Source organism: Dama dama, chromosome 2 (assembly GCF_033118175.1).
Source record: "Dama dama isolate Ldn47 chromosome 2, ASM3311817v1, whole genome shotgun sequence".
NCBI lineage: Eukaryota > Metazoa > Chordata > Mammalia > Artiodactyla > Cervidae > Dama > Dama dama.
In genome coordinates this window covers 39090367-39108501 of record NC_083682.1, presented here as the reverse complement: position 1 = coordinate 39108501, position 18135 = coordinate 39090367, and the positions used below count along the sequence as shown (strand labels likewise).

Here is an 18135-nt window from a genome sequence, read left to right as displayed (position 1 = left end):
AACATTGACAAATTTTAGTACATAAGAATATGCATGGTGAAACAAATGGGATTAAAAGACAAGTCAGAGTTTGGGAGCAGATATTTTCAGTACATGTAACAAACAAAGAATTAGTGTCCAGAATACATAAAATACTTTTAAAAATCAGTAAGGTCTAACCTAATTTTAAAATAAGCAAAGACTATGAATAGAAGGAAGTTCAAATAGACAATAAATATATGAAAAAAAATGCTAGACCTCACCAGTAATTAAGAAAATGCACATCAAAACTACAGAGAGGGCTTCCCTGGTGGTTCAGTGGTTAAGAATCTGTTTGGCAATGCGGGAGACACAGGTTCAATCACTGGTCCTGGAAGATCCCACATGCTGTGGAGCAGCTAAGCCCATGTACCACAGCTATTGAAACATAACTGCTGATCCCATATGCCCTAGAGCCCATGTTCCACAAGAAGAGAATCCATTTCAATGAGAAGCTGGTGCATTGCAGCTAAGAGTAACCCTTGCTAGCTGAAGCTGAGGAAAAGCCCCCCTAGCAGTGATTAAAAGGAAATAAATAAATAAAATTATTTTTTAAAAACTACAAGGAGCAACATTGTACATTGTTTAACAAATTAATAGTTGATTATAATGTGTCATCTAGAATATAGAACTCATATAAACTACTAATGATGTCAATTTGAAAGAAATTTGTAATAAAAGTTCAAATTGTACACATCCTATTATCCATCAATTGTATTTTTTAATTTATTTTTAATTGGAGGATAACTGTTTTATAATACTGTGTTGGCTTCTGTCATACATCCACAGGAATCAGCCATTGGTATACATCTGTCCTCGTCCTCTTGATCTTCGCTTCTATCTCCTGCCCCATCTCACCCCTCTAGCCTGTCACAGAGCACTGGGTTGAGGTCCCTATGTCCTGCAGCAAATTCCCACTGGCTCTCTGTTTTACATATGGTAATATATATGTCTGCCACTCTTTCAACTTGCCCCATCCTCTCCAAACCTCACTGTGTCCACAAGTCTGTTCTCTGTGTCTGCATGTCCATTGCTGCCCTGAAACTAGGTTCATCAATGACATCTTTCTAGATCCCATACATGTGCTTTAAGAGACAATATTTGTTTTTCTCTTTCTGACTTACTGCACTCTGTAAAACAGGCCCTAGGTTCATCCATCTCGTTAGAATGGACTCAAATGCATTCTTTATCATGGCTGAGTAATATTTCATTGTATATATGTACCACAACTTCTTTGTCTGTTCATCTGTCAATAAACATCTAGGTTGCCCCTGTGTCCTAGCTGTTGTAAATAGTGCTGCAATGAACACACATCTCTTTCATTTATGGTTTTCTCAGGGTATATGTCCAGTAACGGGATGGTTGAGTCATATGATAGTTCTGTTCCTAGTATCAATTACATTTTGAAGTATCTACTCTGTTAAAATTACATGTGTTTAAATAAAGTATAAGAATGTTTCTTGAACATTATTTTGAGATGAATTTGAGGTAGAGTGGATTGAGGTGGGAGATTCTGATTATATTATGAAGATTTTGCTTATTTAAAATGAATGAATCAAATATGGCAATATATAACATTTATTAAATATAGGTGGTATGTACATGTGTGTTGTATTACTTTATTATGTCTCTGGGTGCCTAAATATATAATGATTGAACCTTTAAAGGAAAGGAAGGTGAGCTATTCAAACACTAAAGAATGATTTTGATGATTTTGAGAACAGAAGAAAAGAAGTAGTCTTAGCCTATTATAATTAGAGTTAGTGGGCTTATTCTTTGTAGTGGCTCAAACATTTCTTCCCACTTATCCATGACTGGTTGGTTCTTTGACAGAAATACAACTAATTGCAACTGGGCCAGTGGTTGTTATGTTTATATACAAACTAGAGTGACCATTTGTCCTGCTGTCCATACAGATACAACATGCTGAAAGAGTGAGCTGTTCCTTTGCTTTTTATGTACATTGACACTAATTATTGCACTTTTCCAGCTGACATTCATTATTGGGTTTATATAGAAATCAAAAAGCAGTAATTTTCTTTCTGAACTCCCACATTATTTTTCACACATCTGTTGTTATACCATTCTGCATTGAAATTTATTGTTTTATACATCTATGCCCCCAACTCTATATGACTCCTTGAGAGGAAGGCTTTTATCTTATTCAGTTCCATTTTTGTGAATAACTATTGCTTACCTTTTAATCATATAAGTAATAACATGGATATATTCTCATGGTAGAAGATACAAATGTTATATAATACAGACCAAACTGTAACTGTTTTTATCCTCCCTATTCACTACTATCTATAGAAGTAACTAACATCAACATTTTGACATCCCTGCAAATTAAAGTTAAATATTATGTTTATCTTCTTTTAGTCATAAATTCTATGTAACATGTTCTTGACACCTGCTGTTTGATAATAGACTAATAAAGGATATTAAGGGCTATCAAGAATGTATATCATATATACAAACAAATCAAACAAATATTTAAATGTTTATTGGTTTTCTACATTAGCATTTTATGTTTCAAACATGTATTTTCTTTAGTATATACCATACACCTAACCTACATAGCTTTTCAAGCTACCAGATATTAGTTCCTAGGGCTTAATTCTTACTGTTTTTATAATCATCTATGATATATTTAGATGACTTTTAAAAGAAAATCATGTGTGTACTAGGCAGAACATGTTGTTGTATAATTTTAATGGCTTGATTTAAATATTGCATTTACCTTGAGAATTCAAAGGAGACTCACACAGTGTGTGTGTTGAGGCATGAACCAAAAGCTGCTTAAAAGGATTAATGTTGCATCTCAAACTCAGCTGCACTGGTAGGTTTCTGTCATATGAGAGGTATTAAAAATGAAATTATAAAGGAAAAGGTCTGTCCAGGTACTGATGATTCACAGATGGAAAGCATCTGAAAAACTTGTTTTCCATACACAGAAGAGCTGCAAGTTATTTGTCTTAATCAGCAGAACAGTGGTTAGAGACTATTACGATTTACTTACGCAGCTGCCACCTTCTTTTTAGCAAGCACACCTGCTCAGTGAGAGCCCAGTGAAGATGATTGTATAACTATGGCAATGGCTTCTTTCCATCGACCTGACACCCATCTTCAAAAAACCATCTTTTACAACTGAAAATTGTAGATATGCTTCTAATGCCTCTTCTAGACTTTTCAAGTTTGTGGATTCTCTTACTTTGCCATAGACATATTCAAAAAAAATATTGTGAATGCTTATATTGTTAAGCATTTTTCTAATGTGACTGTGGCCCCTGACAACAAATGACCTATTTCACACTGCCTTCTATCTCTGAATGCCTATTTAAGGAACAATAGTTATTATAGTTATTTTTAAAGTTAAATCTTAGCTGGTAGGCCCAATTTACTTTCTTAAGCGCTCCATCCTATAAAAGTTGATAAAGCTTCTAGGTTAGGTATGTGGAAAAGTTAATTAAATGTTCAATATAAAAGCAAAGGGCTTCCCTGGTGGCTCAGTGGTAAAGAATCTGCCTGCAATGCGGGAGACATGGGTTTTATCCCTAGGTTGGAAAGATCCCCTGGAGAAGGAAATGGCAGCCCACTCCAGTATTCTTGCCTGGGAAATCCCAAGGACAGAGGAGCCTGGCATAGCGTCACAAAAGTGTTGGACACAACTTAACGACTAAACAACAAGAACTTAAAAGCAAAACTAACCAACAAAATGATCAAGCATTAAAGATCCCTCCAAGATTCAACTTTAGTGACTTAGAAAATCTTAACTTATGAAGAAAGTACAAAAATTATTTTATGATTGGCAGTCCCATCAGAATAAATTAACATTCTTTGATTTCCCCTATATCAGTGATTTGAAAGCTCAATATTTTTTTTCTCACTTCTTTATTGTCAAATTCCATCTTAAAATGTTAAAAACAGAAGTTTCTACTCATTAATTTAGGGACAATTGCCTCCCTCCTCTTTTTATCGACTTTATTCTGTTACCTGAATAGTCTTTTAACTACACACCTTAGACAGACTCGTATGCAGGAATAATGAATACCTCTAACATCGCAGCAATATTGGGGTAAATTGTGATCCTGTTGAGTTACTCTTTGAAAGCTAAGCAGGAGTTATCATTTATTTGTTGGATTTCTGTGGCACTTTTTCTTCCTAAAGAGTACAAGGTGTGATGTGGTGAATTTTGCACAGGGGTTGTCTAAGAGTGACAAAAAGAAATGAAAGGAAAGTAGAGTTCGTAGGAAGAACACAGAGGAAAAGTAACAGCTAATGGCAAAACCAAACCCCAGGTGGCGGTTAGGTGTGGTGAAGCAGGTGGAAGAATCCAGGCTCTTGTTTTACCAGAGCCTGTGCCTCTGGTGAGCAGGAGACATTTCTTTTTTCTTGCAGGAAGGGGGACCCCTTCCAGTGCTGAAAAGGGGCTCTTGTCTAACACTTGCACACACATGCTGACAAAGCAAGAGACTTTATTGGGAAAGAGCGCCTGCGTGGAGAGGAGGAGGGCCAGGGAGCCCAGGAGAACCATTGTGCCTTGTGGCTCGGAGTCCCGGGATTTATGGTGACGGAATTAATTTCCAGGTTGTCTCTGGTCAGTCATTCTGACTCAGGGTCCTTCTGGATGGCACACGTGTTGCTCAACCAAGATGGATGCCAGCAGGAAGGATTCTGGGAGGTGGAAGCCAGCAGGAAGGATTCTGGGAGGTGTAGCCAGCAGGAAGGATTCTGGGATGTGTAGCCAGCAGGAAGGATTCTGGGAGGTGGTAGCCAGCAGAAAGGATTCTGGGAGGTGGTAGCCAGCAGGAAGGATTCTGGGAGGTGGTAGCCAGCAGGAAGGATTCTGGGAGGTGGTAGCCAGCAGGAAGGATTCTGGGAGGTGGTAGCCAGCAGGAAGGATTCTGGGATGTGTAGCCAGCAGGAAGGATTCTGGGAGGTGGTAGCCAGCAGGAAGGATTCTGGGAGGTGGTAGCCAGCAGGAAGGATTCTGGGAGGTGGGAGGACACGTGGAGTCTCCTTTTGACCTTTCCCAAACTTTTCTGGTTAGTAGCGGCTTATTAGTTCCATGTACCTTACCAAGACCTCTTGTAAAATTGCTCATGCCAACGGCCACTATGGTGCCTGGCCCAGGCGGGCGGTTTCAGTCAGTGTTTCCCCATACTCACAAGAAGACCCTCAGACTCGGCATCAGAATTACAGATGCACAGGACAGGAAGGGGGCCTGAAAAATGTTCTGCCCAATTCTCTTCATTTACAGATGAGGCAAATCCAAGCATAGAGGAAACAAGGAAACAATTTAGAAAAAAAGCCAGGGTTAGAACCCAGATTATTTGTTTATTCAGCAAACATACATTGAATGTATTGTGCTCAACACTCTTCTAAGCACCAGGTTTCCTGTAGTGAGTTAACATGGATGTGAGTCCTAATCCTACACTGTCTTGTTCTATCTCCAGTTGCTTAGAAGGATGTTCAGTGTACTTTGTAAAACAGTTGAATGGAGACCCAGTCCTCTGGGGGTAAAGCTCAAGTGACTTATCGTGAGAGAAGGGAGTTCTTTTCCATTTATTTGTAAGTGTTTCAACACTGTCCTTGGTCAACAGGTGCTCCTAGGGCATGTCTATTAGATCAGCTGGAAAACATTTATTGGATTGAGTCTCATTTGTATATCAGTGGAAGGAATGTTTTCCTTGCTGAGATGAACAGTTTATTTATTTATTTTTGTCCTCTAGTAGGATGGACAAAGTCTTAGCCATTCTCTCTCATCAGAAGACATACTCGTCTCTTAAGATTGACTTTACCTTTAAAATGCCTCATAATATTCTAAACCCTATGTAAGATAATTGAACCCTAGTAAGATAATTGAAAAGGCTCCCTTGGTGGCTCAGTGGTAAAGGATGCCGCTGCTAATACAGGAGACGCGGGTTCGATACCTGAGTTGGGAAGATATCCTGGAGAGGGATGTGACAACCCACTCCAGTATTCTTGCCTGGGAAATCCCATGGACAGTGGAGCCTGGCAGACTACAGTCCATGAAGTCGCAAAAGAGTTGGACAGGACTAAGCAACTAAACAACAACCAAGATAATTGAAATTGGAAGCACATGGTGGTAGAATTAAATGTGAGAATTCCTCAGAGGAGCCTGGTTTAAGACTTGCCATAAATCTTCCTATTCAAAAGTGGTATTAAACCCTCCATTTAACAATAGATATCACTGCAAGAAAACTCGGATTTTAAAAGAAAAGAAGGAGTAAGTTGTTGTGTTTTAGTGTAAAGGTAGATTTAAGCCCCTCCCCGTTACTCAGGCAGAAAACCTGGACTTGTAAAAGCAGCCCAGGTGGTTTCAGCGGTGGAACCAATGAGTTTAAAAGCTGAGGATCTTCACTCTGGCATTTAGGGAATACACCTCATCCTGTTCACCTCGCCGTTTGTCTCGGGGCCAACCTCCAAAGAAATAAAATGTTTTTTTATTTTTTTCTTGTAAGCTGTGGAGAAGACTGGTTGGGAGGCAGGGATTGGACTTTACGTGGACCCAGTGGACTTGAGGAGGGGGGCAGAAGAAGGTCGCTTTGTATCCAGTCCCGCTAACAGCCCTTTATTCTCGGGGCAGGCTGCGGGCTCCGGGGGACACCTGTATGTGCCCGCAGGGCCGCGTCCGTGGTGGTCTCTCCCCTCCCGCGTGCCTGGCAGCCCCGGTTATTGGCTGCTTTACCTGCGGGGCGGCTGGGTGTGGATGCGTCTTTGCGCGGCCACCGCCGCCAGCACGCACTGCCAAGGCAGAGGGAAGCCAGGCGAGGGGGCCACTGCCTGGAGCCCAGGGCGACCGGACTGCGGCTGCCTTTCCTGCTGCCACGCGTGGAGTTTGGTGGTGAACAAGAGCCCGAGAACTGCAAGACGGATACTCAGCCGGCGGGGAAGGCAGCGCCCGCCCGCCCCCCTCGCGCGGACCTCCCGCGGGCGGGATGTGAAGGTACCTGCGGACTGGCCGGCCCGGACTGCCTGCCCCCGGCCCCCTCCCTCCCGCCTCCCGCCCTCGGCCTCAGCTCGCCAGCATGAGAAGCCCTGAGAAAGCAACAGCCTGCAAGTGACAGCTCCAGCCCGACTCCCCCCCGCTCCACATCTCTGAGCCGAGCTGGGAAGTTGATTGTGCAGCAGCTTCACCGCGAATCCCTTCCGTTGGCATCGCTATGTTCGCCTCTATCTGGTATGCCAAGAAGCTGGGTCGCAGGTTCGTGCACAACGCCAGGAAGGCGAAATCCGAAAAGGTAGGGAATGCGTGGGGATAAATATTACCTTTTCGGTTTTGCCAACTGCCTGCTCTGGACTGCTGGTCTTGAGTACAGACGCAGTTTTTTTTGTTTGTTTGTTTTTTTGTTTCCGCTTGGGATGCGAACCTGCCTCTCGCTGGCTTGTAGTCCATGCCGCTCGCAGAAAGGGGGAACTCCTGGAGCCTGGCTGCCTGGGGGCGGTTGGTGGTGGTCAAGCAGAGTCATTAGCTTTTCAAAATATTTGGTGAAATCGTCAATTGATGGTGTCTCAACAGAGACTTGGTAGTCCTTTAAATGGCACAGGGTGAAAGCAATTAAGCAGCTGAAATCTTTGCTTCTTCAGGGAGCTCTCTAGTAAACTTGTTGCTACCAGTGGATTATTTTTATGACTATAATGGTTGGATCTGCAAGGGGCATGATGAATCCCTGAGCCTCCCTCCAGTTCTTGCATCCTAGTGTATGTCGTTGGAGCACATATTTGGGACTCTGCCTAACACTGACCAGACTCCACAGGGGAGCTTGCTATCTTTTCAAATCAACAAAGCCATCATTTCAAAAGTGTTTACGATAAGCAAGAATTCTATTTATAATCACATAGTCCTGTCCACTTAGAGAATGGCTTTGTAATTCTTTTATTCAGCATGACTAGTTGTTTCTAGAGAACCTCTATGTAGATCTGTCTCATGAGTTATCTTTCTCTAAGAAATGAACATGGCCTGTAAGTCCTCAGATGCAAAACAAGCTCACGTCTCTAATTTAACTAAGGCTTTCAGAGGCACTGGCCAAATGGTCAATGTTTAAGAAATCAGTATCCAATTTGGTGATGGGGAAACTTCCAAAGATAACATTTTGTGGAGCTGAGATTGTTCCATATTACTTTGAGGATGTGATCTTTGGCCCAGCATCCTTTCTGACTTGGATCTACTCTTGAGATTGACCCAGAGGTGGTTTTCCTGGCCTGTGGCACAATCCTTGCTCTCAGCTGCAAAGATTCCTTCACTGTAACTTGCTATCTGTTCCTTCAGAGTGGGAATGTTGATAATATGAACAAGAATTCAGTGATAAGCCAAGATATGACTGTTTGTAGTGTGAGAAGAGAAAAAAAAAGTCATTCAAGTTCTGATTTTAGGGTTGTAGCCTTTCAAAATGTCCAGATCTGAGGATCGTATAATGTTGACAGACTTATTAAATGGCACTTTAAGGTGGAGGTGTAGTAGAGGGAGACAAAGGTGAAGTAGAATTGATTCCTTTTTTCCCATGCATCACAGGTAAAATGATAAAAAGCCTAATTATCATGTGTTAGCATCATATATATTTTGGGTTTTGAGGGTTTTGCTTTGTTTCTCCTTTAAGGAAAGAGACTTGAAAGTGACTCTTTTATTGGAGCAAGTACTTTGAAAAAGTGCCTTCTTATGAAAATTATAGGTTGTATGGATGAAGGGTCTATCAGAGACCACGAATGGCTCTGAGAGCCACCGGGAGATAATGCCTTATGCCAAATTGGTATGCACAGAAAAGTTGAATCTTCCAGTGACACTTACTTCAGGTTTGGGCCTCAATGTGGAGAATGCCAGCTCAATGAAATTCAGTGTACAGAAACTAAAAGGATGTTAATTCAAGGATCTAACACAGGCTTCTGCTTCTTGAATGTGGGAAGAAGCTAGTAAGGGGCCTTCAGTATTTCCATTTCATTTCTGTGAACAAGCAAGAAGAAACCAGGTGTGGGGTTAAGTGGTTTTAATACTTTATCTTAGAGATAATATTTTGTATTACTCAGAAAGTAGGAAAATCAGCATTAGAGAACTGAAGTTTTGCTCCTTGACTGATAAAGACTAAAGGAAAAATTATTAACTATAATGTCCTTCCATTAGTCAGGGGAGCTAGAGGAGTTAATTCTGAACACTAAGTGATGGTTACTAACATGAAAATAGCATCTCGATTTTTTTTCATGGAATTTATATACACAGGGTTCCTGGAATAAATTAAAAGGTGTGCTGCCTTGAACAATGAACAACAAGGCCCTCAGTTGGTGCTTAGTGAATGACAATAGTTTATTCTGGGTATTTCATTTTATCATGTGGCTTATTTAAAACCAACTATATGAATTAAGGTTTTGTCTAATGATTACAGTAATATACTTCAGCTGAGAAAGCAGTTAACAAATGATGCTGCTGCTGCTGCTAAATCGCTTCAGGCGTGTCTGACTCTATGTGACCCCATAGACAGCAGCCCACCAGGCTCCCCCGTCCCTGGGATTTTCCGGGCAAGAGTACTGGAGTGGGCTGCCATTGCCTTCTCCGAATGGTACTGCAAGCTGGATGAATTCCTATAATGTATTACTATAACAGCAGAGATCATACAGTTGCAAACAGGAAAGGGAATATAAGATGTTGCTGACTATATGTTGTCATGCTTTATTATAAAAAGAAGGAAGAGGTATAAAGCAAGATGATTGTTGTGTTTTATTTAGAAAATGACCAGTATACTTAAATGTGAAAGAACTATTGATAGATTCAGAGCAGGTTTTAGCATTTGGGGGTATAAATTATATCAGAGGCAGCCACTGTAATTTTGTTTTAGTACCTTCTATAAATTTGGGCTTCTTTTTGCAATAGGTAACACAGTTTATTTTCTCCTCTTCTAATTAAAAAAACCTACACCCATCATAGCCTATCAGACCTAATTTAGCTTTCAGGTGTGGTTGGAAAGTATATTCCTCAAGGCTGGGGTTAATTGAAAAGCTAATCGGGAATGTGCAAGCCTAAATGCCATCCCTAAACAGACAGTGTGCCTTATGCATGGTGGCCGGGTATACTGCTTTACCTCATCTAATGCCAGTAGAATTAAACAGTAGCATGGAATGTAGTAATAATGGTAATAGTGATCACAGCAGTAACAGTATTAACGAGAGTCCCTCTTTATACACACATCATACAGCAGCTGCTTTAGGCCATGGAGTTTCACTTAATTCTATAAAAGGTAAACATGATTTTTCTTGAGTTCTAGAGAGAAGAGTAGTTTGCCCAAGGTCATAGAGTTTGTGGGATGTGTTAGTGCTAGGATTTGAAACTGTGTTTATCCAGCCTGTTCTAAAAATGACTCTTTGAGTCCCCAGCCCTCTCTTCCATCCACCTATCATTCACCTGTCTTAATAAGTCATGAGGCTTACAGAATCAAAGTTACTGATCCTGTAACTCAACCCCTTTATTTCAGACAAGACTGTGCCTAAGCTGTCTTCCATAGACAATTGTCTGCCCTGTTATTAAAGACTTTACACTCTTTGTCCTCTTTAGATAAGTGTCTCAAGCTCTCATCTAGGCTCCCATTATTCCTTTTAACTAGCTAGTAATTGTTATATTATTGTAAGCTAAACAATAGCATTTGTATTCATTGTTTATCCTGTGAAAACCAAAGACATCTTTTATCAAAAAAAAAAAAAACACACTTAAATCCTAGGCAACTGTAAATACACTCTTTTTAGAGTAAGTCAAAGATGTTAGCTAATTCACATTGTCATTGTTCTAAAAAAGAAAAAAAGCTCTTTGCTATTCTTTAAAAAGACAGTATGTGCATACCAACAAATTCTGTGAATGAAGTGATTTTTAATGTAATATGAAATCAAGACTGGCTGCAATAGAATACCTTCATTCAAATCTTTTTTTTTTTTTTTTTGACCCCATGTAATTAATTCAGAAGTTAGTGTCTTGTATGCCTGTTTGCCATATTTCAATTAAACTGCTTAATTTAGTCAGTCTCTAGATTTTATTATTTTAAAAGGGCAGCTTTAAGATAAATTGAACTGCAATTCCTGATGGCATAATCATATACAAGAGTATAAAACACTTGAAGGTCTGAACCTTCACTTCTGCATAGCTTTGCTTTTAATTTTTACATTTTTACTTTTAAGCATATGCCACGAAAAGTAAATGCATGATGCATTTAGAAAAGACTGGCGTCAATATCCATCATCTGATAGACACAACTGTGGATGAGCTTGGCAGTGAAGTATATCCTATGAGTGATGTAACTGAGCTGGGGTATTCTGACACTAGGCAACATTCACCTTGGAGAATTCTTTAAGAACCAGTTCATGGTTCTAACCCCCTCTCCATCTAATTCAAACACATTAATTCAGCATAAACCAAAAGAACGGGAAATGTAATAGTGCATTTGCTGTCAGTATGGCCAACAAAAGAGCCTACTGTCTGTCCTGGGTGATGCTGGTGGGGCAATCAAGAGCATTGGGCTTAAGGTGAGGAATTAGAGGGAATTATAGTCCTGTTCTTTGTTATTTAGCCTGGAACCAGCTCTTTTCCAAATAGAAGTAACACCTGTGCTCCGGCAGAACCCCAGTGTCTCAGGATACCCTCCACTTTGCTTGCCGAGTCTACCTGGTCCATGGTGACACAGCCTCTGCTTTTTTCCCATGCTCTAAATCAGCATTCTGAACTAGATTCAAATTCCTGAATGTCTCCTGCTTTTTCTAGCTTCTCAGATTTTGCTTATCTGCTTTGACTGGCTACTGACCCACTAGCCATCTCCTAACTCTAAACTTAGATGACTTCATCATCAGTAGGAAACTTTCCCTGGCCCCTACAAGCCCGAGATGAATCTTGCATCGGTTCCAACAGCCGCTTGTATATTAGTTGTTATCGTTCTTATTTCTCTGTGTTTCTCATTAGAAAGTGGAGTCTATGAAATGAAGGACTATGCAGTCTTTTTCACCATATCTCTGGGGCCTAAAAGAATGCCTGGAATATCTCATATCCTATTTCATCGACTGTAGGTTGTCCTCATTTGCAAGATATGTCATTTTTTTTTTCATGTATTACAAAAAAAAAAGATTGTCAATGCAACTATAACATATCAACTGCAAGATTTCAATCCTTTCGGAGATGTTAAAATGTGGGGAAATAGTTTATTTTTAGAATCAATGAAGTATGACATCACTGAAAGAATAATGAATGGGCTTATTTTGAGGATTAAATGAGTTAATATAAGTAAAATGTTTAAAGGTTATACTTGGTATCAAATCACATATTTCTTTGCAAATCATAATAATAATTTGCATAGAGGAATCTATTAGTTCTAAAATATACATTTTTTTCCTGTGCTGATTGGAGTCAGCCAGCATTTTGTAGATGGTTCTGGATTTAGGAAAGCAAATAAATAGAAAATGAAAAGGAAGGTTATAGAAGAAACTGATTAAAAGCCATAATCAAACTGGAGCCGTTGAGGTTGCAAAAGAGAAATCTTTAAGAAGCCTCCTGGCTTCTCGCTATGTATTTATATGTCTAAACAACAATGATAATTGACATCTGTTGAATTCTTTCTATCAACTGAGAACTGTGTTTATACAAGGATCTAGTGAGAGCATCACTGTTATTAATTTTTAGAAGAAAACCACATCACCAGTAGGTGGCTGGGATTAGACTGGGTGGCTGGTCATAGGGCTCAGTCTCTTAATTAGTAAGCAGTACTTTGTATGGATACACAAACAGAGTACTGCATATTGTATGCTGTATATTATACTCTATATATGTATATATTTTCAGTGACCTAGATATCAAGTTTATTTTTACCTATGAAAGATAAATATAAGAAGTGAATTTAAATGCAGAATCTGAAATTGAGCTTAGGCACAAGAAGAAATGTCCTGATGTTGAAGATTCTTCAGTCCTCCGTGAATGATAGAATCTTCCTGTGTCTATTTTTGCCTCCTGGCAGATTGAAGAGTAGCCTGACCTGGAGAGAGGGATGGACAGATTGTCCTCTCAGGTCTCTCTCTCAGAGCCTCTGAGAGCTCATCGGTCGTGAGCAGCAGCATGACTCAGCTCCAGCGTCTGTCTGGCTGTAGTGACAGAGAGGACAGGTGTTTGTCCATGCTAAACGCAGCCCTGCAGTTCTCCCCGTCACCTGGCAGGGGAAGCTCTCAGCAAAATGGACAGTAGCACCTGTTCCGAGGTCCCAGAATGGATGCCCACCTTGGAAAAGTCCAAGGCACAGCTGCGAGCAGGGTAGGGAGGGAGACAGAGGCAAAGGACAGGATCAGAGAAATGGTGAAGATGGAGGAGGGACAGAGTGGGCTGGAGAGGAAGAAAACAGGCCGCAAGACCACTGTAAAATTGTTATTGCCAATGCCTATTTACTGAGCAGTTTACCAAGCACTGTGACATGCCCTCATCTCATTTAATCCTCACTACAACCTTGTAAGATAATCTTGGTATCAGCCCCCATTTTACAGATGGAGAAACTGAGGTATAACATGTTACAGAATTTGCCCAAGGTCATAAGTAGTGGTACCAGTGAATTCAGCCAGGTCTGGCCGAGTTCAGAGCCTGTCAACCTAACCACTCAGACTCTGTGCTTTTTAAACTAATCTTGGATTGAGTGAGACAGTGACGTGGAGGACGAATAGACCAACACAACAGCCATCTTCTCATCAACCTGTGCTTTATCTCTTTTGAGTAACTATGTGGCTAGATAGAAGACCTGATTTCTTTTCAAGGGTTCTCCAGGAACCATCCAGATAGTACTTTCAGTCCAGTTTACATAATTTTAGTTGCAAATTGTTTTTGTTTGCCTTGATTTGTTTACCCTCAGTGTACCTTTAGAATGGTCTTCCTCTACCTGGTATCATTCAGTGGTGTTTATTATACTGGGTGATGAAGATGTAAGGGAGGCTTTCCCATCCAGCAGTGATGATCACTGTAGAGATAAATTTAATAATCAGATAATGCACACATATTATTATTTGCATATGTATTTTGTTTATGGGATTAATGGAGTAACCATCTCCGTTTAACCATGCCTTGTAGTATTAACTAATAATTTTAAGTAGTCAAATTTTCCCAAATAAATTATTAAATTGTTAATTAAATTATTAAATCATTACAAATTCTGCCCCCTCCCCCCCCGCAGGGTACCTGGGACATAGTAAGCTCTAAATAGACCCTGGCTGAATGTCTGAGCCACACAGGAGCAAGACCGAGTTAGGGGTCAGTAGGCCTGTATGTTAACTGGCCCCGTCCCAACCATCTGCGCCACCTTGGCTAAAGTCTCTTAATCTCTTTGGGCCTGAGTTCTTCATCTGCAACCAAATTCCTTCCAATTCTCAGGTTCTTTGAATTCTAATCCTGATTTGCTCTAAGAGTCTGCAGAGTCTTTAAAGGGAAGGATTTGATCTCATTCATCTTTGTACTCTAAGCACCTAGCACAATGGCCAGCATGAAGCAAAACTGATAAAATTTATGTCCAATCAACGTGCATAAAAGGCCAATAGTGTCTTTAACCATTGGCAAGAGGAATATAATGGAGAATCTACTGAATTTCAAGGTGGAAGCAAAGCAAAGAGATACACGGGGACTTCTCTTTCTTTACTGCCTTGTAAAGAACAGGGAATAGGAGACATTTTACAGCCCTGGGGCTGAAGTCTCCTGCCCTTTGCTTTCTCTCTCCTTGCTGCTAACACGGAAGCGAAACAAACAGTAGCCAGCAGAATGCGAGTTCTCTTCAGCCACCAACCGGGAGATGTCAAACTGTAACATTTTCCAGCTGCTTTGCCCCACATGCCGAAAGATTACAGGTTTATGTCTGAGTGTGGAATGTTTATTTCTTGTACTTTCTTAATCTGAAAATACTAGTTATGTAGAGTATCCTTGCCCCGTTTTTTGTGGACTGAATTGTGTCTCCCTCATCCTTGTTTTAAAGCCCTAACCCCCAGTGTGATCTAGGAGAAATGGAGATAAGGCTTTTAGGAGATAATTAAGATTAACTGAGATTATAATAGTGAGGTCTTAATCTAATAGGATTAGTGGCTTTACAAGAGCAACGAGATCTGTGTGTGCCTTTCTACCATGTGAGGATATAGCAAAAAAAAAAAAGGAGCCATCTGCAAGTCCAGGAAGAGCTCTCTTACTAGAAATCAAACCCTGCCAAAACCTTGATCTTGGACTTCACGTCCTCCAGAAGTGTGAGGAAGTGTGTTCCGTTGTTTCAACCACGCAGTCTGTGGCATTTTGCGATGGCAGCCTGAGCAGGCTAATAAACCATGATGTCATGATGGCCTTACACTGTGATGTTCATTTTGTAGTGCCCAGGGCCAAAGTGTCATTGCTAGGGAAAAATATGTTAGCAGTTTAGTACTGTTCTTAATCCAAAGAATTTAATTCTAATAAATACAAAGCTTCTACAGTGCCAATATCTGCTAGGAAGGGTTATTAAAATTAGAAATATAGTAAGAAAAAGGGTCTGATGTAGAGGCTAAAGGGAAGAAATGAACTACTTGCAGGGCATCAGTGTGCTTGACTTCATGTTCTATGGTCTAACCAAGAAAGCAACATATTTTATCAAACTTGCTAACTAGTTTATATGAATATAAACTAGAACTCATCAAATACTAGTCTTCCTTTGACCACCTCCTTGTTGTTCTAGGTTACTCTAATTTATAAACAGGATTTATTTGCTTTTCAGACCATCAGCTCTACAGTTCTCTATGGGAGAAAGTTTCTCTATGGGAGAAGGTTTCTGCTTTGAGGAGGGCTTCTGACCTTTCCTCAAAGATTGTAGCAAAGTATGATGAAATGAGCACTGTCCAAGTTAGGGAGTCGGTGTGCACAGTGTTCATGGCCATAGCGGTATCAAACTGTCGTTTCACCTGGACTCACTAGCATGGGGAGGGTGGCAACTGATGTATTGTGGGAGAGGAAAAGGCATTGGAAGTGGGAGAATTGGAGGGGGTGATACTTAGGAGGGCATAAGAGAATAAGAAAAATACTTTTTCACTTTCTCTGAACACCGTTGTGACTTAAGACCAGGTCTTTGTCATCTTTACTGACCCCTTTCCTTCATACATTTTGTGACTCCTCTTGTTGGAACATCTAAGAAGATGATTCAGTGGAAGACCACAGAGTCAAATTTGAATTTGACTCAACACCTTCCTGGTTGGGTGACCTTAAGCACATAGATGCATCTTTTTAATTACTAGTGTTCTCACATGTTAAAAATAGTGATAAGCATCCTTGCATGGTTTTCTGATTCAATTAAAAATTACATGTAAAGTGTCTAGCCCTGTGGGACACTTGATATTTCCTGTCTCTCCTCCCCTTCCTCCCTTGCTTCCTTCTCTCCTTCCTTCTTCCCTCCACATCCGTTTCTTCTTTCTGTTCATTTTAATATTCTGCCTTGTTACAGAAAGGATGCGAAGCAGCTTTTGATAACTTTTGCATTAATGACTCCTTTTTCTCTACTACCCCCTTGGGTTTTGGAATGGACTTGCCCTCCCATCCTGGGTTTATGGACTAAGGAAACTCTATCTGTGCCGCTGATTAGGCAGCGGGGGCAGGGGAGGAGAAGTTACTGAAGAGACCATCGTAAGTGAAAACTGTCAGTATTCTGACTATGAGGAAATTCTAGGTTTCTATTTCTTTTTAATAAATGAATCCAATAATCTCAAAAATATACAAGCAACTCCTGCAGCTCAATTCCAGAAAAATAAATGACCCAATCAAAAAAATGGGCCAAAGAACTAAACAGACATTTCTCCAAAGAAGACATACAGATGGCTAACAAACACATGAAAAGATGCTCAACATCACTCATTATCAAAGAAATGCAAATCAAAACCACAACGAGGTACCATTGTCAGTCAGGATGGCTGCTATCCAAAAGTCTACAAGCAATAAATGCTGGAGAGAGTGTGGAGAAAAGGGAACCCTCTTACACTGTTGGTGGGAATGCAAACTGGTACAGCCACTATGGAGAACAGTGTGGAGATTTCTTAAAAAACTGGAAATAGAACTGCCGTATGACCCAGCAATCCCACTTCTGGGCATACACACCGAGGAAAACAGATCTGAAAGAGACACATGCACCCCAATGTTCATCGCAGCACTGTTTATAATAGCCAGGACATGGAAGCAACCTAGATGCCCATCATCAGACGAATGGATAAGGAAGCTGTGGTACATATACACCATGGAATATTACTCAGCCATTAAAAAGAATTCATTTGAAACAGTTCTAATGAGATGGATGAAGCTGGAGCCCATTATACAGAGTGAAGTAAGCCAGAAAGAAAAAGAACATTACAGCATACTGACACATGTATATGGAATTTAGAAAGGTGATAATGATAACCCTATATGCAGAACAGAAAAAGAGACACAGATGTACAGAACAGACTTTTGGACTCTGTGGGAGAAGGCGAGGGTGGGATGTTCTGAGAGAATAGCGTTGAAACAAGTATACTATTAAGGGTGAAACAGACCACCAGCCCAGGTTGAATGCATGAGACAAGTGCTCAGGGCTGGTGCACTGGGATGACCCAGAGGGATGGGATGGGGAGGGAGGCCGGAGGGGGGATCGGGATGGGGAACACATGTAAATCCATGGCTGATTCATGTCAATGTATGGCAAAAACCACTACAATATTGTAAAGTAATTAGCCTTCAACTAATAAAAATAAATGAAATAAATAAAAAATAAAATAAATGAATCCTAGGTAGCCCTTATAAAAAGCTCCCCCCACCACCTTCTTTCCCACACCTCCACTCTCTCAAAACACACTGAATTTTTTTAAAGAGAGTGATTTTCTATGTTTGGTGAATGTCAGTCAAGGCATATTACTTCCCATCTGAAGTGAAAGAACTTGTACGGAATGAGTCAAGGTGCTCATCTCCCAGCTGGTAACTGTATCACGTCCCCTTTAGAGCTTTATTTTAGGTCTGGGGAGATAAAGAGGAAAGCAAAAGCTCCATGTTGTATTACACTGAATTTCATAACCCGAAAGAACATTACTTTTGTAAATGAAGTAATGTAAATGATAGTAGTAACATTACTACATTAG

The 18135-nt window shown here is 40.4% G+C and overlaps 1 protein-coding gene across 11 annotated transcripts in view; it reads left to right on the top strand.

Moving 5' to 3' along the window:
• The window catches only part of DLG2 (discs large MAGUK scaffold protein 2), a 2226746-nt gene that overhangs the window by 1158800 nt on the left and 1049811 nt on the right, over positions 1-18135 (top strand). Inside the window, exon 1 of one of the 11 annotated variants that reach the window (XM_061119879.1) lies at positions 7194-7286. The exons of the other annotated variants lie outside the window; for them this stretch is intronic. Coding sequence (XP_060975862.1) covers positions 7209-7286 — 78 coding nt within the window. The 5' untranslated portion in view covers positions 7194-7208. Of the gene's footprint in view, positions 1-7193; positions 7287-18135 lie in introns of those variants that run through there. 11 annotated transcript variants of the gene reach the window in all.